Source organism: Microtus oregoni, unplaced genomic scaffold (assembly GCF_018167655.1).
Source record: "Microtus oregoni isolate MIOR12 unplaced genomic scaffold, Mior012 000003F_ref0000135, whole genome shotgun sequence".
Lineage (NCBI taxonomy): Eukaryota > Metazoa > Chordata > Mammalia > Rodentia > Cricetidae > Microtus > Microtus oregoni.
Window position 1 is genome coordinate 21,379,813 of NW_024543062.1, and position 22,283 is coordinate 21,402,095.

General features: G+C 48.5%; 1 protein-coding gene across 2 annotated transcripts in view; it reads right to left on the bottom strand.

The window, feature by feature from the left end:
* P2rx7 (purinergic receptor P2X 7) overlaps nucleotides 1–22,283 on the bottom strand; it is a 40,271-nt gene that overhangs the window by 16,939 nt on the left and 1,049 nt on the right. For both annotated transcript variants that reach the window (XM_041648994.1, XM_041648995.1), the window contains exons 2-8: nucleotides 12,753–12,921; nucleotides 11,419–11,487; nucleotides 8,542–8,617; nucleotides 7,036–7,132; nucleotides 3,435–3,515; nucleotides 2,447–2,576; nucleotides 1,637–1,773 (exon numbers count right to left, since the gene is read on the bottom strand). In XM_041648994.1, the coding sequence (XP_041504928.1) occupies nucleotides 1,637–1,773; nucleotides 2,447–2,576; nucleotides 3,435–3,515; nucleotides 7,036–7,132; nucleotides 8,542–8,617; nucleotides 11,419–11,487; nucleotides 12,753–12,921 (759 nt within the window). The remainder of the gene's footprint in view (nucleotides 1–1,636; nucleotides 1,774–2,446; nucleotides 2,577–3,434; nucleotides 3,516–7,035; nucleotides 7,133–8,541; nucleotides 8,618–11,418; nucleotides 11,488–12,752; nucleotides 12,922–22,283) is intronic.

The following is a 22,283-nucleotide window of genomic DNA, read 5'->3' on the forward strand; positions in this document are numbered from 1 at the left end:
GCCTCACAGATGTGAGTTTATTTCCCAAGTTTCTTCTCAGAGCCCAGGCTCCTGTCCTCCCTCTTAACTAGAAAGGGGAGCCATGCCTGCAGGGTCCCTGCCTCCTGCTTGGAGAGGCTTCCCAGGCCACATCTTCCTATCACAGTAACTTGCTCGATTTTTCCAGAGCACTTTGCCCCCATTCGAAATGCTCTAGTTAGATTTACCTGTGTGCTCTATTGAGATATCATTTACGTATCTCACAATGCATGAGTCTTAAGGGTTCTGTTCAATGGTTTGTTTGTTTGGAGGCAAGGTTTCTCTAAGTGGCTCTGACTAGCTTGGGACTTGTTGGGACAAGCTCTGACTAGCTTGGGACCAGGCTGTCCTCAAACTCACAGAGATTCACCTGCCTCTGCTGTGTGCTGGGATTAAAGACATGCACCACCACGCCTAGTAATGGGTTTTGGAGTGGTTTCCCCCTTCCGTCATCTGGATTCTGTCTGGGGCTTGAGCTCAGCCACTGGGCACAGCAGCACACACCCTTCACGCTGAGCCCTCCCAACAGCCCATGTTTTGCCTATTGAACATCATCTAAATGGCATCATGTCACGTGGCACATGGCATCATGTCACGTGGCACATACCACTTAGGTCGACCTTTCAACCCAACGTCTGTAGATAATACCTGTAACTCTCCCAGGTATCCCATGTATCGATACTTGGTTCCTTTCTTATTCGTACTGAGTAGCTCTCCACTGCACACATACCCTGCAGGGTGGCCATTCCTCTGTGCTTGACATTTGGCTTCTCAGAATTTTGGGGTTTTTGTTTGTTTGTTTGTTTTGTTTTTTGTTTTGTTTTGTTTTGTTTTACTGCTATAAGCAAGACTACTATGAATATTTGTGTACAAAGTTTCTTTTGCTTGATTTTTAAAATTTTATTTACTTTTTAAACAGAGCGAATATAGATTCATTAAGGAAAAATGAGAGACTTCCTGAGAGTGGGAGGGGCCCCAGGGGAATTCTTTTGCATTATGTTTTTTTTTAAGTTTTCATTTCTTGGTTTTATTTTTATTTTTTTAATTTATTTATTTATTATGTAGACAATATTCTGTCTGTGTGTATGCCTGCAGGCCAGAAGAGGACACCAGACCCCATTACAGATGGTTGTGAGCCACCATGTTGGGTTTTGAGAATCAAAACTGGGTCTTCTCAGAGCAGCCAGTGCTCTTAACTGATGAGCCATCTCTCCATCCCGTCTTATAAAATTTTAGCCATTCTCTCACTTTTTTCAATTTTAACATTATTTAGTGTGTGTGTGTGTGTGTGTGTGTGTGTGTGTGTGTACACGCATACACATGGCCTACATGGTAAGTCAGAGGACAGCTTGTGAGAACCAGTTCTGTCCTTCCACTGCGTGTGTTCTGAGGATCAAACCCAGGTCTCTGTGCTTAGCAGCAAGCACCCTTCCCCACTGAGCCATCTTCTTTGGCCCACAGATTTATCTTATTGTGGTTTTAATGTGCATTTCCCTAATGACTAGCAATGTTGTTTTATTTACTTACGTTTTTGCTAGTGTGCCGCTTTTGGTATATAGCAGCTACCTTGTCTTTTCTATTTGCTTGTTCTGCCCATGGGCACATGTGGTACTGTTACCTGAAGTTGTAGCCAGGGATCAAGGACTTATTGGTATACTTGTCATCCAGGCGGCGGAAGCTGTATTTGGGACGACAGCGATGGGACCAGCTGTCCAAGTTACAGTCCCAGTAGATCTCAATGCCCATGATTCCTCCCTTGGGGGAAAAGCAACAAGAAGAGTCACGAAGCCGGTTAGGGGGTTATGCCATCATCAAACACTGTCCCACTCAGTAATATCTTCTTGAGGAAGATTTTCTCTCTGTGGGGAAATACTCATTAAAAGGTTTCAGTGCAACCGGGCAGTGGTAGTGCATGTCTTTAATCCCAGCACTTGGGAGGCAGAGGCAGGCGCATCTCTGAGTTCGAGGCCAGCCTGGTCTACAGAGCAAGTTCCAGGACAGCCAGGGCTACACAGAAAACCCTATCTCGAAACAAAAAAATAAGTGGAGGAAGGGACCCTCAAGCAATAAGTGAACACAAGAAGCACCAGTGGGGAAGGTAGAAATGCAAGCACGCATCCTTCCCTGCACCTGCTGTTGACACCGCATTCAGCTCTGACGCTGGACTCCTGCTCCAGGCACAGAAGCAAACGTGTGGTCTTTTAAGTTGGCACATTAGTGGTGATTTGTTCCTACAGCCACAGGAGAAACACACCAAGTAGCTCTCTCAGGACCCTGGGATTCCCTGAAGCAATGGGTATGGTTTACCACATACAAATAAAGTGAGCCGTGACTTTAGGAGCCAGACCGTCGGCCACTCCCACCGGACACTGTTATTTGTCATTTGACAACCTCGACCCCTTGACACACGTATAAATGCTCCACCAACCTGAATTGCTACCTCTGAAAAGTTCTCTCCTGCTTCTTGGAAGATGTCCCCTAGCCGGAAAATGGGACACTGAGGGTTCTGAGTCTTATGGAAGGTACAAGGGATCTTCAGATCTGGAAAAATGTTTTTCCTGTGCAGAATGGCAAAGAAACAGATGTTTTAACAACCATCTCTCTAAAGGGAAGACCAATGCCTGCTAAGTAGTGCTTGCTGATTACCGGGGTGTAAATGCTTCCATCACTGCTGGTGTCAAGCTCCCAATGGGACACTGTTGAACTTGACATTGATCTACTACCAACAGGTCCATTGCTCATTGACATGAGCTGTGTGGCAGATCCCCTGTCCCCTGTGGACCCTTGTAGAATGTCCTCTTATATTGTGTCATGAACAAGCCGGGCGATGGTGGCGCACGCCTTTAATCCCAGCACTCGGGAGGCAGAGGTAGGCGGATCTCTGTGAGTTCGAGACCAGCCTGGTCTAGAGAGCTAGTTCCAGGACAGGCTCCAAAGCCACAGAGAAACCCTGTCTCGAAAAAACAAACAAAAAAAAAAAACATTGTGTCATGAACAATCTTTGTGACCAACAGCATATTGCAGAATTGGTTGGGTATCACTTCCAAAGACTGTGGCTTCCATCTCAGTTACCCTTGCTCATCCACTATGCAGACGACTTGCTCTGGTCATGCAGCCACCATGTCCTAAGGATACTCCCACAGTCCTTGGGTGAGATGACCATGTTGCTGCCTCAGTCACATGGGTAAGGCTGGGAAAGGACTCAGCCCTAAGCAAACCTAGAGCCAACAGAAGCTCTGACTGACAGCTTTGGAAAGACCATGAACCAGAACCACCAGCAGAGACACTGCCAGATTCCCGATCCACAGATGTGAGAGGGATAAAGCTCTTGTAATTTCCAGGCTCCCTAGGTTTGGGATCTTTTGTTCCACGGCCTAGATAACTGATGCATACCGCCAGGCGTTTGCGATGCTTACGTCGTATAGTTGTGGCCGGGGAAGTCAATATTGTTCTTGATGAGTACAGTGAAGTTTTCAGCGCTTCCCAAGAGTGCAGGCCTGAGAGAGAAGAACAAAGAGTCCATGGGACCAGAGGGTATGGTTTTGTGCTTTTGAGTGAAGAAAAATGAATACAGCAAAATTCTCCGTAAAACCTGTAGCTTCCCCCAGAAGCCTTCACCCTCCTTGAGACCCCCATAGCAATTACGGTGTCACGTCCAACACTGACACAATTGCATGTCCGCTGTTGTGCGGTGACATGTTACCATCTGACAAGATACGTGCCACTAGCTGATTACCATGCCGTAAATGCTCCCACCGTGGCTGGTGTCAAGCCCCCATCCACCAGTAAACTTGAAACCGAGACCGAATGAGCATGACTGGCCTTTAGTCAGCTCCAGTCGGCTCTTGAGCAGCCATGTTTGAGGCTTCCTGGATCGGCCTGAAGTCCCTGCAAGGCTGAATGGCAATTTATTAAGGCATGCCCAGCCTTTATCACAGGACCACACACAGAGTTATCGATATCATTCATTCATTCACCAGAGGCGCTGGGTAGCCCTTAGTTCTACACTGAATTAGAGGAACCAAAATTCCAAGCCACAGGAAGGCCACCCACCCACCCACCAGCCAGCCAGCCACTCATTAGCAAATAATTATGGTTCTGGACAGGGAGCAGGGCCCTGGGATACAGTGATGAACAAGAGCACCAGCAGTTGGTAATCTATGAAAGATGGAGACAGGCTGAAGGTTAAAAAACAAAAACAAATGCCAAGTGGTGGTGGCACACATCTTCAATCTCAGCACTCGGGAGGCAGAGGCAGGTGGATCTCTGTGAGTTCGAGGTCAGCTTGGTCTACTTAGAGAGTTTGAGGCTAGCCAAAGCTACAAAGTGAAACCCTGTCTACAGAGCAAGTTCCAGGACAATCTGGGCTACACAGAGAACCCTGTCTTGAGAAACAAAACAAACAAACAAAAAGAGAAATTGTAAACTTCATGCTTTGGGTAGACAGTGCTTCTATTCGAGACATGAGTTATTAAATAAAAATTTAAATGAAAATCTCAGTACCAGATGTGGGATACTTCCCTATGGGAAAGTGCTGGGGGTGGGGGCGAGAATCCTCAAAAATAAGCTATTACCATTGCTCTTGGTTCCTATCACACAGAGTTGATAAGACTGTATTTCTGAAGTCATAACACACTTGAAGGACATGAGGGAATCAAGCTGGAACTGGGGTTTTCTTCCTTGCCCTCTAGTGCTGGAAAATGCTAGTCAGGCCACTGGGGGAGAAAAGCCATCAGTGGTATTTTTTAAAAATACCATACTTAATTTTAAATAAGGGTTTGGGGGACCATGAAGGTTGAAGAAGAAAAGTATTTGAGGAAGAGACCCAGGGAGAGTGGGGGGGGGGGATCTGAGTTAGATATAATCAAAATACACTATATATACAGTATGTATGAAAGTGTCAGAGTAAGTTTTAAAAATATATGTGCGTATATAAAGAATAAGTAAATGAAGTCTAAGAGTCAGAGGCTGCAGGATCCTCTCACTTGACATTTGTAGCTTTTTATTTTGAATTACAGCTTTCTCTGTATGGCTCGTCTCTTCTGGCGCAGAGCGAGAGGCTGGGGAGTCACTCCCTATCTGGCCACCTGATGTTTTAGATTTTATGTCATATGAAGTGACACACAAGGGAAGTCACTGAAGAGTGCCAATTTCTTGGTGGCTGTGTTGGATGAACCATCTCACCTGGCTCACGTACCACGAGAGGAGACAGTTTGTCCAATTGTGTCAAAATGTGCTTTATGCCTGTAATCCTAGAACTCAGGAGGCTGAGGCAGGAGGATTACAGGTGCAGCCAGCTTCAACTCCACAGTGAGACCTTGCCTCAAAAAGTAAGAAGAATAAAAGTGACCGCAGGTATTGTGGAGCACACCTTGAATCCCAGCATGCAGGAAGCAGAGGCTGGCGGATCTCTGTGAGCTTGAGGCTAGCCTGGTCTACTTAGAGAGTTCGAGGCTAGCCAAAGCTACAAAGTAAAACCCTGTCTCAAAGACAATGGCAATAAAAAACAGCAGAAAGAATGAAAAATAAAGCTCGGGACCAGCATGTGGAGACACACGGTGTTCATCTGGGGAGTGAGCTGGTGGCAGAGCTGGAAGTGACAACCACAAACCCCTGTGTGGACCCAAGCGGTGCCGTGGTGGAGTCCAGGGTCTCGCCCACAGCACAGCACCTTCTGCACACAGAAACTTTCTGACCTAGAAGTAAAACTGCTCTGACAACCAAAGGCCGCAGGGCGATGCTTCCTCCTGCCTGCACCCTGGCAGTGGAAGGCAGGATGGACCTTGGCCTGAGTCGGCTTGGCCACCTTCTCTCTGTCCCACACACAGAGTGCTCCTGAGGCTGCTTGGTCTGGGAAGTCTTAAAGCAAAGTGGATATTGAGATTAAAATTAGGGCCAGTGAGGTGGCTCATTGGCGTAAAGGTGCTTGCCGCTAAGCCTGGTGGGACCCACATGGTGGAAAGAAAGAACCAGTTTCTGCAAGCTGTCTTCTGAGGTCCTGATGCACGTGACAGCTCACAAGCACCCACATATATGGGCAAGCAAATATAAATGCAAATAAGTATAAAATAGAAACATACGTTTATTTATTTATTCATTTTTGGGTTTTCAACACAGGGTTTCTTTGTGTAGCCCTGGCTGTCCTCAAACTTACTCTGTAGACCAGGCTGGCCTCAAACTCTCAAACTCATAGAAACCCACCTGCCTTTGCCTCTTGAATGCTAGGATTAAAGGCACGTGCTGCCACCTCCACCCAGCAAATGTATTTTAAATTAAAATTCCATTCCTTATTTTATGTGTTTAGTCACCACAGGTAGCTGGCAGCTGCCATGTTGGACACCATGGTTACCAAACATTCCCATCACTGAAGAAAGTTCTATTGGACAGAGATGGTCTAGAACCACTATACTTCTAGGAGCAGGCGATCTCTCTGTCTCCCTCCCCTCCCCCGCTCTGTTATATGCATGGGTATATAGGTGCTCAGCCCTCAGACTGCTCATGTGTGGAGGGTAGCAGTTGGTAGCACTCTCCACCTTATGCTTTGAAGCAGAGTGTCTCGCTGAGCCCGGAGCTCACCAATTTGGCTAGACTAGCTGAACCGCACCCCGACTCTGCCTCCTCAGCTGGGACTACCGTGACTGTTGCTACACCTGCTATTTGTGTTAGTCCTCAGGCTTGCGGGACAGACACTTTACGCCTGAGCCACCTCCCCAGCTCGGCTTCTTTATATTCTTTGTCATTTCCTATGAGCACGGATGGATCAGAGCAAACCCTGCCGTAGCTCTTGGGGAGGGTTTCCAGAGCAGCCATGATGGCAGGGCGACCTAAGGGTGTTCCAGGTCACGGCTACATGCCAGCTGGCTCAGGCTGACTATAACATATCAAGGCTGGCATAGCCTCCCCAGAGATGGCAGAGAGGTCTCCAAGCCGGGACTTTCGGAGAAGCCCAGCAGCCCTGGAAAGGCCTCACCTGGCACTGCCAAGGCCACTGTTTGTGCCTCCCACCATGGAACTCACCGGGGGGCCTCTTTCCCCTCCTCAGCGGGACACCAGGCAAAGATCTCACAGGTCTTCCGGTTCTTATCATACTGTACACACTTGCCAGTCTGGATTCCTACAAGTTTTAAGGGGTTGAAGAACCACAGATGTGAATGACCCAGAAGAGAAATATCTCTAGGAGGTATCGTGTACTAAGTCCACACAGAGACACTACACTCTGAAGCCCAAGCAGCTCCCTCTTCTGTGAACCCCACTCTCATCACACATGCCCCCCATGTCAAACAGAACACTTGACAATACGTTCTTAGAGAGGCCCAAAGACAGCACAGGGGGCTGGAGTCTGCCTGCCCTTTTGTTTTGTTTTGAGGGAGAGATGCCCGAGAGGAGAGTTCTGCATTCAATGTATACTCGACATGAACTAAAGATTGGCTTTTCATGTGGCGTCTGGGTGCCTCCGGGGGCACACGGCTCACCTGAGGATGTGTACAGCCACATGATGAGCTTGGGAACATCTTTATGAAGTGTCAGAAAGAGACCTGATCAAGGGCAAGCCACCTTACAATGATCTCCGTGGCAACTCGCATACACATGTTATACAGTGGAACCAACACTCAGCTGCTTTCCCGAGTGTGAATGTGGACACTGTGACCAGCACTCAGCTGCTTTCCCGAGTGTGAGTGTGGACACTGTGACCACTGGTGACTCTTCCTTGTTTTGAGACAGGGTCTCTCTTTTTAAGCTCTGGCTGACCTGGAACTTGCTATGTAGACAAGTCTGGCCTCGAACTCATAGAGATCCACCTCTGCCCCATGAGTGCTGGGATTAAAGACCTGCCCTACCAGACCCGAGTCTTATGTCTTTTAAAATTAAAACTCGAGGGAATGTCTCTTTGCAAGGTTGGGGCTGTAGCTCAATGGTAGAGTGCTTACCCAGCCTGCAACAAGGCCTGGGTTTGCCTCCAGTATCAAGAAAGAAAATAAAAAAAAAAAAAAAAAAAAAAAAAAGGAGGGAGGAAAAGAAGGACAAGTAAATGAGAAAGTTAAACTCCCAGGTCCTTGGAAGTTCAAATTCCCTGCCTTTGGGGAAGTTCCAACAATTAGACCCTGAATCCACATCTCTCACTGGGGTATTCAAGTCACCCTTACAGGCTTCTGCTGGTCTGCTGGGGACAAATCAGGCAACAGACACAGCCTGACCTGTGATTTGGTGGTGACCTGTGAAAGGCAACTGCCAGGGGCTGGAGAGATGGCTCAGAGGTTAAGAGCACTGACTGCTCTTCCAGAGGTCCTGAGTTTAATTCCCAGCAACCATATGGTGGCTCACAGCCATCTATAATGAGATCTGGTGCCCTCTTCTGCCATGCAAGCATACATGGAAGGAATACATAATAAAAATAAATAAATTTTAAAAAAAAGAAGAAAGGCAACTACCAGAGGCTAAGGACTCGAAACTGGACATCATGAATGCCACAAAGACGCCAGTCCACCCCCCTTTAGCAGTCCAGAGTAAGACACAAAAGAGTACCTTTGCTTTGCGGGTCCATCCATCCCTTTATACAGTCCCTGTCGGATTTACATTTTGCGCTGGGGCTGGTGGGAAACTGCGGGAGGAAGGGCAGGAGAGCAGAGAATGAGCATTGCATCGCCAAGATACCACAAAGCCCTGCGCACCGGTGGTAACTGCAGCATCCGGGCGCCAGGAAGTGAAAACAGACCAAATCCATCAGTGTGGGACAGAACAAAGAAAAGGTGGTTCTCTCGTATGTGAAGCGTGCATGCGTGCGTGCGTGCGTGCGCGGGTGTGTGTACGCCACAGGTCAATGTTAGGTGTCTTTTTCTGTCACCTTCCGTTTTATTTTTTGAGACAGGCCTCCCACTAAGACTGTAGCTCCCCTATTTGGCTGGGCTGGCAGGTCAAGCATCAAGGTGGATAGGGAATCCATCCATCCACCTCCCCAGGACTAGAACCACAGGTGCGCACAGCTTCAGTGTGTATGCCGGGGATCAAACTCAGATCCTCATGCGTGAATGGCAAGCACTTTAATGACTGACTCGTTTTCCCAGCCCCCATATGTGGAGCCTTGGTCTGCCAGGTCCTGACACATGCTATGTCATGGACCAACTTCAAAACAGTGTGAAAGGCGCCAGACACAAGAGGCCGTGTCCGGTACGGTTCTATGTATAGGGATGTCCTAGATAGACGAATCCCCAGAGAGGGAAGGCAGACTGGTTGTACATGGCTGTGGGGAGAGAGAGATTAGTCACTAATGGGGACAATTTGTTTTGAGTGTCAAAGTTTCTTGGGGGAGGGGGTAGGAAATTTCTGGAATTAGGTGATTATGATGATGGTCTGCATGATGTTGCAAAATAAAAATCACCAAATTGTGTATTTGGAAGCCATTGGTTTTAGAGTGTATGGATTTTATCTCAAAAACAAGACTAAATAGAAATGTGAACAGCAGACGTCACGACAGCCAGGAGGCACTCTTGGGGACGGCTTTTGGGGTAGAGAGTAGGTGGCCCTGCCACCACAGGACTGAGAAGCTGACAGATAGCAAGGTGTAGCAGGCCACGTGGGAAGAGAGAACATGGCCAGCACACTCCTGCCTGAAGAAAATGGGTCAGCTGTGTCTGGGGCTGAAGGACAGAATAAGGGAAGAGAGAAGAGAGGACTGGTTTGGGTGTTTGACTTCATGCAGCAGGTCGAATGGTGAGTCTTAAGAACAAACACAGGCGGGCAGGGCCTCTGCTCCTTGTCACCTGGGCATTTGTTTAGTTTAGTTTGTTTGTTTTTGAGACAGGGTTTCTCTGTGTAGCCCTGGCTGTCCTGGAACTCACTCCGTAGACCAGGCTGGCCTCGAACTCACAGAGACCCACCTGCCTCTGCCTCCCGAGTGCTGGCTCATTCATGTCTTTTTATATCAGGACGAGGCTCTAGATACCCTTGGGTTCTGTGAGAGCGTTACCTTGGCCGAGTCATTTCACTTCCTCTAAGCTGTGTTTGACCGTCTGTTAAAGGAGGGTAAAGTGCTTTGTCTTATATGGATGCTAAGAAGGTGGAAAGACGGCTTAGCATGTAGTCCTTGCTCAGTGAATAGTTCCCACGGTTTCCAGACTCAGTTTCTCTTTACTGCCTGGATTGCTTTCTTTCTGTGGCCTACCAGGACCCTGGGTTCTTCTCTTGGTAACTCCTAAATTCAATTATGAATCTTCTAACTGCAAATCCTCGGTCACATCCCTATAGCCTAACTACCAGCCTGACTCATAACAGGTCTTTATCATCATCGTATGAATGAATGAATGAATGGTGTACTATGGCTCTTGGGTGGTTGTGTAATTTTCATTATCAGCTATGAAAGGAACTCCCAGGAAAAAAAGATACACCAATTCTATTTTTTTTTCTCTAAAAGAATTCTAACATTAGTTTTTTGATTGCTGCATGGGTTGGAGAGGTTCTCGATCCCTCTCCTGGCCCATAGATAAGTGGTTCCCTCGCTGTGTAGCTGGGCCCGTGTGTGATCACAGAACTAACGTGGTGCCAGCTCCGGGCTTATGTCTTCTTCTGCCTTCTTGGCTCTAGGGTCTCTGAATGCAGTTTGGAAAGTTGGTCGCTCTTTTGGAGGAGGCACGCTAGAAGACCCCAAGAAGAGAAAAACACTTGAGAGTCCCTGGAAGTGAAGAGGTGCCCAGCACTGAGCCTCCAAATGATGCTAACACGCTAACGGCAGCTGCTTTGCAGCCGCAGCTCTGAAAGAACAAGGCAAATCAGCCACCCAGCTGAGCTCAGCCCACCACGGAACTGCAAGACTAAACCAAGCTGTGTGAAGTCCCTCGGGTGCGCGGGGCGTTTAAAGAGCTGGAACAAAAGCTGGGCGGTGGTGGCGCACGCCTTTAATCCCAGTACTCGGGAGGCAGAGGCAGGCGGATCTCTGTGAGTTCGAGGCCAGCCTGGTCTAGAAGAGCTAGTTCCAGGACAGGAGCCAAAAAGCTATGGAGAAACCCTGTCTCGAAAAAAAAAAAAAGCTGGAACAATCCATACATAATCAGGTGTACACTAGGGCTCAGTCGCATTTACTGAGATGACCAGAGATACTGGGGGTATTGACCTACAAAGAGGGGAGGCACAAGGCCAGGTGGAACAACCCAGGCCAGACTGCAGTATAGGCTAAACTCCCCTCCCCAGGGTCCTGTGGTGCCCCCCAGGCTGGCAGCACCCCATAGAGGCTCCAGTGAAATGTAAAATAAATCACACACGAGCCAGGAATCATGCTGTGAGCTGCACAGAAAGCCTGTGAAGGTAAGAGCGGGTATTCACACAGGCCCGCTCTTAGACTGGGGCAAGCAAAGAGCTCTTTCCCAGAATGCATCTCCCCTGATCACTCAGAGAGGGTCCCCTACTCACCTCGGGACAAAGCTTCTGTTCTTGCCCTTCTGACTTGAGGAAGTTTGTCATCACAAAGAACGAGTTCCCCTGCAGAGAGAAATGGAAGAGCAAAGGCGGGGCCTGGGGGAGCAGAACTCCTTAAGCTAAGTGCCTGCCGGGGGCGAGTCTTTTGTACTCTTCGAAGCCTCTAGAAATCAGCCGCGGGCAGCACGGACTTTGCCAAGGGCTTAACATCAAAGCTGCAGGAACTGTCTCACCAGGCAAGGGGGAGCAGCGGAGCTTTCAAATGTGGGGAGCAGTCATTTTCCGAGCCAACCTCACAAGCTGCTGCACCAGTTTTCCCACAGTAAAATCCCATTGAGACTCTGGAGAGCTGGGGAAGTGGAGGTGGGTGTGGGCTGCACCCTGGGCAAGCTGTTCGCATTTCTCAGGGCTTAATGGAAGGCCACCGGGCTTCCCACTACCTGGGCAATCAGTGGCTTTTATGGTTTCTAGCTAGAAACAAATAGCAGCTTGGGCCTGATGGTTTTGCCAAGTGCTCTGGCTCCCCAGGGTTGCAAATGGGCTCTTTTGTTCCTCCCACCCCCGTCTGTTCCCAACTCCTCGGCCCCTCTTTTATTTCTCCTTTTTTGGCTAAGTGTTTCGCAGACTCAGCTAGCCACACAGCTCACTGCGACCTGCACCTTTTCTCTTTGTCACAAACCCTCTCTTTAGAAAGAGAGGTGGTTTAGAAACCACCTCCTGGGGACCTTTTCAATGCTAAAAGGTCACACCAGCCGTGCAGAAGCCAAGCGCTCCGCCCTTCTGAATCCTGGCTGCGCCTGCCGCGCTGTGGCCCTGCCTCTCAAGCCACTTGCGCTCCAGCGCCAGCGAATCAGACCACATTTGGAATGTGCCAGGAGGCGCTGCTATTTCGGGCAGCCCGGTAGGACTTGATAAAGCAAAGACGCATCTTCTTTGAGCTGCTGGATGTGACCCAGTTTGGCAATTTTTAGGTTTTCTCAGTTGGGATTTTCGCAGGTTTTAAATAGGGCCAACGCTTTTCATTTCTGTTGAGACAGGGTATTATGTATTCCAGGCTGGCCTCAAACTCACTAAGAAGCTGAGGGTGACCTTGAACTCCCAATTCTCCATCCTTGACCTCCTGGGGCTACGGGCTTATACTGCCACTGGTTTTTGTGGCACTAGAGATTGAACCCAGGGTTTCATGCATGTTAGTCAAGCATTCTACTGTTTGAGCTAGATCCCTAGACCCTAACCAACTTTTTTTTTTTAATGAGGCTCTAGACCCCTAAGTATGGGGAGAGGCAGAGGCCAGGGATGAGTCCTGGAGTCAGCTGCCTGGTGCTCACCTGCAAAGGGAAGGTGTAGTCTGCAGTGTCAAAGATGTTGCGCCGTGACTTCATCTCCACACCCTCCACAACGTTCTCCACCACCTCTGCAATCCCTTTGACCTTGGTGTGCACAGAGCTGATAACAGGCTCCTTCCGCTGGTACAGCTTGTCACTCACCAAAGCAAAGCTGAGGACAGATGAAGAACAGTGGTTTTCTTAAAACCCCCGGGCAGTGGTTTGGGCTGCAGCCTCTGGGGTAGGGGTAGTGGGAGCAGCTTTCGTTCTCAGCCTGCTTGCCCAGCGACCTGCTTCCTCGTGCCTCTCCCTCTCAGCTGCACCTCTCCCCATCCCCCTTAGTATTACCCACTGTAGGCAGAATTTCGACTCAGTCCCGTTCTTGGGTGGCTGAACGGCTCTGCTTGCTCTTATTTCAGGTCATTGGGTTTTTGTTTTGTTTTGTTTTTTTTGAGACAGGGTCTCTCTATGTAGTCTTGGTTGTCCTGGTATAGACCAGGATGGCCTTTGAACTCACAGAGATCCTCCTGCCTCTGCCGCTCAAATGCCAGGATTCAAGGTGTGCACTGCCACACCCAGCAGGTCTTCTCATTTATAAGAACTCTACAGGACAGATGGACAGTTGCCGGGGAGAAGAAATGGGGAACGGCAGTTAATAAGTACTTTATTTCCTTTAAAGATGACAAAAATATGTTGGCGGATAAAGGCATTTCCTATATAATACTAAGCACGTGTTAAATAGCACCTGTCTGTTCACTTACAAATAAGCCCTTTATTCCTTTCTCTTTAAGAGGTCAGTTTTATGCTATCCGAACTTTACCTTGATAGGTAAGATAAAAATCACACACCCCTTTAATCCCAGCACTCAGGAGGCAGAGGCAGGTGGATCTCTGTGAGTTTGAGGCCAGGCTGGTCTACAGAGTGAGTTCTGGGACAGCCAGGGCTACTCGCAATGATGTCTACTGGGGGGAGAGAGTGGGATGAAGGATGAGTTTGCAGGGAGTGGAGCTGGATTAGTATGCTTTGCTTTGTCAGTTGCACGGTAGCACGTAGGTTTTATTTTATGCACCATACATGTTAGCATTTCTTCAAACTGTGATTAAAGAAGAAAGAAATTGGTCCAGCGAGATGGCTCAGTGAGTTAAGACACTTGTGACAAGACAAATAAAGCTTGCCTGGAGATCAGAGAGTAAAACAGTCACATTTGTCAGCCCTACAGGCCAGGCAGTGGCAGCACACACCTTTAATCCCAGTAGCCACACTAGGTAGCCATAGAGGTTGGGCGGTGGTGGTGCACGCCTTTAATTCCAGCACTAGAAAGGAATATAAGACTGGAGGAGACAGATCTCACACACAGTCTCATTCTGAGATTCCTGGAGGCAGGATCGCCATTTTGGTCTGAGGTAGAGGTAAGAACCAGTGGCTGCCTGCTTTGCTTTTCTGACCTTTAGGCTGAACCCCAATATCTGTCTCTGGGCTTTTATTATCTTATCTGTGCTATAACTGACGGCCTGGGTTTGATGCCCAGAACCCACATGATGATGAGAGGAGAGAACTAACTTCCAAAAGTTGTTCTCTGACCTTCGCCTGCTCAGCATGGCACCCACACAAAATGCAAACAGTTAACTAAAAAATGTGCTGGTGCTGGAAACTGAGATTCAGAACCCACTCAGCACGTGCGGTGCAGTGTCGGGTAGAACGCTGCAGGCAGAAACAATTACAAGTGTTCAGCCTCACTCCAGCCTCAAAACGCAAGCAAAACACTTGCAACAGCCTCCCAGAAGAACACGTGCTTAGTTGTTCGGTGGGGAGCTCAGCCTGATGCCCCATATCCCTTCTAGAATATGCAACTCAGGATCAGCTTACTAGAGTCCAGCCCTGTCAGTTATGAAGGCTTTGCAAACATATGGACCTTTTTATCATAATGAACATGAAAATTCTTTTTTGTTTCATTTGTTTTGGTTTTCAAGACAGGGTTTCTCTGCATAGCTTTGGCTGTCCTGAAACTCACTCTGTAGACCAGGCTGGCCACAAGCTCACAAAGATCTGCCTGCCTCTGCCTCCCAAGGGCTGGGATTCACCACTGCCGCCCTGTAAACATGACAATTCTATTAACACTTCCTAGAGATGCATCGAAAGAGAAAAGAGGCAGAGACTGCAGTATCTTCCGCTTTAGGAAGAGCAGTCTAGTGGCCAATCTAGTCACAAACTCTTGACCTTGTGCAATGACTCAAGAGAAGCCAGGCTTCCCCTCTGGGTCATGGGTTCAGTCACAATTCTCTAATCTCTAACTCTGATGACTCTAAGAAACTGATGGGCAATGCATCCAGGTGTATTCAAAGCCAGCAGCCTCTGGAGCAAGCACAGTATTAAGGAGCCAGATATCTAGCTGAGCCTGGTAGAGTAGGTAAGATTGAGAAGTGGGGAAGGAAGAGCTGGAAAACATGGCAGGCACAAGAGACCTGCAACAGGAGAGGCCAGGGCCCTCCAGAGACCCTTGCAGACCAGTTTGGCCCAAGAGGAAGAAATGAAAGAGCCCAGATAGAGCAGAGGTGGAGAGAGAGCTTTGGGGCCATGGAGCCCTGAGACTGGCTCTCACCTAACTCACCAAATGTAGATACAGAGGATCACCAGAAAAGTGTTCTTCAGAGTCCCAATCCATATGCTGTGGATTTGAAGGACTTTCACAGATTTGTAGCTGCATAACTGGACCACTGGCACCATGGTGAGAAGGTTCTCTGAGCTCCCCAGGAAGGAAGTGCTTCTCAGCAAAGTCTACCTGTCTCCTATGAGAAATGCCTAAGTTCCGAGCAAAGGTAACTCTGAGGTGAAAGACAAGCTCTGAGGAGACCTGCTTTAACGTTTGTTTAATGTATCACTAGCCTAGGGCCTCGCTTCTGCCTTTGCTGCCCGTACATCCTCACTCATGTTGCCAGGAGCATTCGTAGGAGCCTCTTCTCCCAGCAAAGGCACTTGCTCTGCCTGAGGAGAAACGCCAGGTCAAAGGGCAGGCACATTTATGGCTCAGTTCTTTGGGTCAAACTACAGAAGTCTGCATTGTTTCACGCAAAGCAAACGTGTACACCCTGCCTTTCACAAAAGTCTTGACGGACAAAGGGCATGGTTGCATGGCATGGCTGAGACAGTGAGGGGTCTAGGCAGCACCTCGAGCATCGGCACAGAGATGAGGATAGATGCAGTAGTGAGAAGCCCTCTGAAGGAGAAGGGCACCGAATGGAACTGTGACGTGGTTACACAAAGAAGGGGGCCAGGCAGGCTTTCCCTGTGGTTGCGAGCTGGTGCCAGTGCAGGTGACTTGACGGTGACGGTGGTGGTTTTTCATTTATGCCACCACTTTCCCCTTTCCCCCATCTCTTTTCCATCTGCATTTAAATACAATGTCTCATCTTAAAAATAAACCCTCCCCCCATCCCGCATTCTCCCAGCACTGTGCAGGGTCTGACTCCTCCTAGCACCACGCAGGGCCTGGCTCCTCCCGTGGAGCCCCGTCTTTTGAAAGAGTGAGTCAGCACATCCATTTCCGCACCTCCATTCACTCCTCCACCCACTCCAGTCTGGCTGCCCCCCCCCCCCCCACTTCTCTAGTGCCGCCCCTGCCAGCTCACTCTCTTCCAAGTCCAGCAGACATGCTGCAGCTGCCATGGCCGACTCTGGTGACCACGGTCCACTTCCTTCTCATTCTTCCCTCAGCCTCGAGAAGCCTGCATTCTCCTGGCCTCTCCATCTCAGAATCACTTGGAAACTTCTGCATCTCCCTGCCACTTGAATGTTAGTACCACTTAGGGTTAGTACCACTTAGGGTTCCAAGCTTCTTGCTTTCATTTTCCTACTGATCAGTTGAAGATGTCCGTGGCTCCAACCACCATCTGTCTATAAACTGGTGATAGATAATCTATCCTAACGCTCTGAAAGCAAATACCTACACAATCAGTATGCACAGTTATGAGCCTCATACCATTCAAACTCAAAGCCTTAAGCTCTGAACTTAGCCTTTGACCCTGATTGTTTTTTCTTCTGAACTCACTAACTCCAGAAAGGTATCCACCAACTTCTGGATCAGTGGCCCAAGTCAGAAGTGAGACACATTCTTGACCCATTCTCTCCGTAAGGGTCATACATGGTTCATTTATGAAAGCTGCCCAGGCAGCCAACCCCTCTGCTCCACGGAGCCCCAGAAGAGGCTTCTGGGTGGCCTAGTGCATACCCACGGCTTCCGGTGTCCACGGGCTGGTGCTAGTGTCTCCGAGGGGAGGCCCAGGGGACTTGCTCATCCATCCTCCTCCTCACACATCTGTTAAACTACATGTCCTATCACTTGAGCTGTGCAATGGAGTGCAATCCTTCCACTTGGGCGGTAGCAGGTAGCAGTAGGAGGTCAGTAGTTCAAGGTCAGGTGAAGCTACATGTAGAGTTATTAGAAACCCTGTCTCAGAAAAACAAAATTAAAGAAATTCGACTATTTCATTTCCCTGGTATTACTGATATTGCTAGGCTCCACCTATCCTCCATCACTGTCGACTCCTTAATACAGATCTCCATCTGCTCACAGCTGGGTGATCCAATACTGTTTGATCTCCCTCTGGGCCTGGTCCTGTCCCCTCCGCTCTCCAGTCTGAGCATGAACTCTGGATGAGATGTCCAAGTTCATTGTCAGCTCTGCCTCTGCCTGGCTATATGACTTTGGTCACCAAAGAGATTTGTAAAGTCATATGATCTGTTACATGGCCGAAGACTGTTCACTTGGATACTACACAGTCAGGAAGCAGACAGCTCTAGGAAAAAGGTGTCTATGGACCACTGTGAACTCACAAACCCACAGTCCTTCTCGGTGGCAACCAGGCACCAGGACCTCAGCTGCAGCTGTCCCCTAAATGAGCCGGATCCCACCAGTTCCCCCATCCTGTAGCATGTTCCCAAGGGTGGCCGATCCTGATCTCTGGCAATGGTACCTTATCAGGGAAGAGTCTAGACACATGACCGAGGACTTTGAGATATGAGATTACTAGGTTATTTGGGTGAGTTCCAAGAGCCCACGTGTCCCTGTCAAAGAGGCAAAGAGCAGCCTGACAACGCATGCAGAGAAAAGGAGGCATTCTGAAAACGCAGCAAATAGGGAACAGAAGAGGCTGCCTCCTCTTTATGTTTTCCAGCACCCTCAAGATAAAGCTCAATTCTGTCCACAGGCTGGGCACTGCTGGTTTCTGCAGTCCCCTGGGCCTCCCTTCTGAGACACGGAAACATCAGCCAGATGCTGTTAAACCATAGCCCAGTGCTGTGTTAACAGCCAGGGAGGCTGGGCTGGAGTGGACACCAGAAGCCATGGGTATGCACCAGTCCTCCCAGAAGCCTCTGCTGTGGCACCATGGAGCACAGGGGCTGGCTGCCTGGGCAGCTTTCATAAATCTAAAGAGAAGGGGATTGTGTTCTCTTTCTTTCTTTCTTTCTTTCTTTCTTTCTTTCCTCTTCTTTTTTTTCTTTTTGAGATTATGTGTTTCAGATTTTGTTTTTATGTTTTGGGGCTAGACACAAATAAAAAATATCACAGTGGAAGTAGACAGAACATTCTAGCTGCTTGCTCAGTATCTCTACCAGTCCTGACCTCTCTTTGCTGTTGCATGGGTCAGACAAAAGCGTCCTTATCCTCAGGACGCTGGGCCATCTCTCACCATAGCAGGTCCATCTCCACTTGGTCCACATCTCTCAAACTCCACCGCCCCATTCTAGCTCACCCGGGTGACTTCAGCAGTTTCTTAGTGGTGCTTGTACCCCATTCTTGTCGTACCACAAGACCCATTCCCCTGCACAGTGTCACTGGCGCCTTTAGATACAGCAGTCAGATGGTTCCACTCCCCAGCGGTAGACAGGCTCTTCAGAGAATCACAGTGGAGCTCTTACCGCCCTGGCTCCTGCTCCTCCCTCCTCCCTCGTGTCTGTCTTCGCTGCCCCTCTGGTTTGTTATCTCAGTCTTTGCAGCTACCGGCCTTTGGGTCCTATGTGTCACGTGGCCAGATTCTTCTCCTACAGGGGTCTCCTCCTGAGTAGGCCTTTCTAATCCTCCAGCTGCCCGAACTCATCCAGGGCCAAGGTGATGAACAGCACGGTTCGTGTCTCCTGGAGCCGTAGAGACTGCAGCTGGCTTGGGTTCAGGGTCTGGTATCTTCTCCACCTCCCTCATCACACCTGGCATCACAGGAGAGGCCAGTCTTCCAGGTGGGAGGCTACCCTTTGGGGAACAGCCAGTCAGCCTGGGATTCCAATTTAAATACCATACATAAAGTATAGGCACATCCTCTCCCCAACAAAGGACAGCCTGGGGCTTCAAAGGCCAACACCTTTGTGTGCTGCTGGTGGAGGTGGGCTGGGCCAGGGGGAGAAGCTGCCATAAGTGAAATAAGCCCTCCCAGTTCTTTGTCGGCCACTGAAATATTTCTGAGATCCATCTCCAGGAAAGAGTAAACAAAATTCACAGTAGAAAGTAAATATCTTTTACCTCTCTGCACCGAAGCATCCTGTGTCTTCTCAGAATATGGAATAAAATTCAAGATGGTGACATTACAGATGGCTTGGTTCAAACAGTAGCTCCCTGGTCATAGAAAACCAGAAAGAATAGCACTAGTGGGAACCAGCAGTTGCTGTGGGCTCCTGCTGGGACTGAGGAAGGGGCTAGCCTTGGCAATAGCCAGAAGCATAGTCACCACAGCTCTTTCAGGGCTGAAGATATACAGATGAAACAGAACTGCAAACAAGTCCCAAACTCCCTGGAGATTTCTGACTTGTTTATTATTTTTTTTAAATATTTATTTATTATGTATACAATATTCTGTGTGTATGTCTGAAGGCCAGAAGAGGGCACCGGACCTCATTACAGATGGTTGTGAGCCACCATGTGGTTGCTGGGAATTGAACTCAGGACCTTTGGAAGAGCAGGCAATGCTCTTAACCTCTGAGCCATCTCTCCAGCCCCCTTGTTTATTATTTTTATGTATGCGTGTGTGCCTTCGTGAGTTTATGTGTGTCCTCTGTGTGCAGAAGCCTGCCAAGGCCACAAGGTTTCAGACCCCCTGGAACCGGAGTTACAGGTTATTATGAGCCATTATGTAGATGCTGGGAACTGAACCCAGGTCGTCTGTAAGAGCAGTTAGCGTTCTTAATCTCCAAGTCACCTCTCCACCACAATCTCTGGCTTTTGAAATGACCTTATAATAAATGTTCTGTTTTTGCCTGCCAACCTTCCTCTATTCTCTTTCTCTTTCTCTCTCTCTCTTTCCCTCTCTCTCTTCCTCCTTACTCTTAACTGCGGGTAACTACACTATTGAAATCGCTCTCTCCTGTGGCATCTGCGGGCATTTAACACGTGCAAGACTTGAGTCCACCACATGAAAGGAAAGAGTTAATGTTTTTAAAGATTATTTATTTATTTATTTAACTTTTTGAGTCTCACTATCTAGCCCTGACTGACCTGGAACTTGCTCTGTAGATCAAGCTGTCCTTGACTCACAGAGATCCGCCTGCCTCTGCCTCCCCAGTGCTGGGATTAAAGGCGTGCGCCACCACACCAGCTGATTTACTTATTTTTACTTTATGTCTACGGTGCTCTACCTGCACTTACATGTGTGCAGCTGGTGTGTGCAGTGCCCCTGGAGGCACTGGGTTTCCCTGGAACTGGGGTCACAGGTGGTTGCCAGCCACGAGGTGGGTGCTGGGAACTGAACCAAGGTTCTTAATCATTGAGCCATCTCTCCAGGTCTGGAACTAAGTATTATAAAGTCTTTTCAGAGTTGTCTGACTGATCTGCTTTGAAAGAATCGTGTGCTGGACAGGGGTAGAGGTGTACACTTTTCATCCCATCTCTAGGCAGAGGCAGGCTGGTTCCAGGCAGGCCAGGGCTACACAGTGAGACCCTATTGCTAAATAAATAAAACAAGGAACTGTGTACTGGACCTAATAATGCCACAAAGTCACATCGCCGGAAGAACTGTGACACCACCCATGTACTGACACACAATGAACATTTACTAACCAGTACTCTCTGCCGTATTGGTCCTGCACTAGCTGGCAAAGGAGTACCTAACATTGTAATTTGGGCATATGTCTTGTCAATTATATTTATTGGATAGTAAATACACAGAGCAAATATTAGCACCCCTAATAATAATAACCAATTATAAGCCAAATGAGGACTTGCAAAGTGATATATAGTTCCCTAATAGCTTTGTTATTAGCTCACTTAATATTCTCAATCATGATTGTTCCCATTTTATAGATGAGAAAACTAAGATCCACAGAGCCAAGGAGGTTGGGGAAATGACTCAGTTGATAAAATGCTTGTCACAAGAGCACGAAGACCCGCAATCTCACATGAAGGCCAGGTTTGGTGGCAAGCGCAGTGCTTGAGAGAGAAGGAAATCAGAGAGAAGGAAGCCCCTGGAGCTAATTGGCCACCAGCCCAGCCAGATGGGTGAGCTCGGGTTTAGGAAGAGATCCCTTCTCAAACCGTAAAATAGAGAGTAGTCCAAGAACAGATCTAAATATCAAACTGTAACATCCACACACATCTGTGTGCACACGCACATACAGATGGACACGTTCAAAAACATGCACATGAGAGAGAGAGAGCGAGAGACAGAGAGAGAGAGAGAGAGAGAGAGAGAGAGAGAGAGAGAGAAGGTTTCTGAATCCACATTTCTACATATCAAACCCAAGCATGGTTATGGTTACTATGAGACTCAAAATAGAGGATGGATATAAAATACTCCTTCTGCTCACGAAGATGGTTTTTTAGAAATGGCTACCAGATATTGGTCGCTTGCATCACAGCCATGATAAGGAACGCACTTCTCCTCTAGTTGTCCAGAGGTTGTATGAACTAACACACAGAAACAGAAGCAGGCTGGTTAAGTGATTTGGCCGAGAAGATGTATCCAGGATTATAAAACAGACCCCCTTTGAGCTGGAGAAGACAAGCATAAAGACCCAAATTCAACTTGCTGCAACCTTGTAAAAGTTGAGCATAGCAGCAGGTGCCTATAATCCCAGCACCAGGGAGGCAGAGGAGGATCCAGGCACTCAGTGGCAAGCCAATCTGAGCTTCAGGTTCTGGGACGAGAGCTATGAGGAAGTTGATCTCTGGCCTCCACACACACTTATGGGGCCACGCTCCCGCTCAGTAAACCACAGCACGCCACGTGCTGTATCAAAAGCTCCATCATTAGCATAGTTAGAGAAACACAAGTCAGAACCACATTGAGCAACCACTTCACAACTGCGAGGTTAGTTTCGATCAGAAAGCCACAGAGTCGAGTGTTGGTGAGGATCCGAGAACGGAACCCTGACACTTGGTGCTGTGGAAAGGTGGAGCTGCTGGGCCAAACAGTCCGGCAGTGCCTCCCAGGGTGATGTGCAGTCGCTGCCATGAGATCCAACAAGGCCCCTTCGAGGTAAACCCAGCAGAAATGAGGGCATAGGTCCAGATGACAAAATTAGGAAGAACCCAACGTCCATCATCTGATGAAT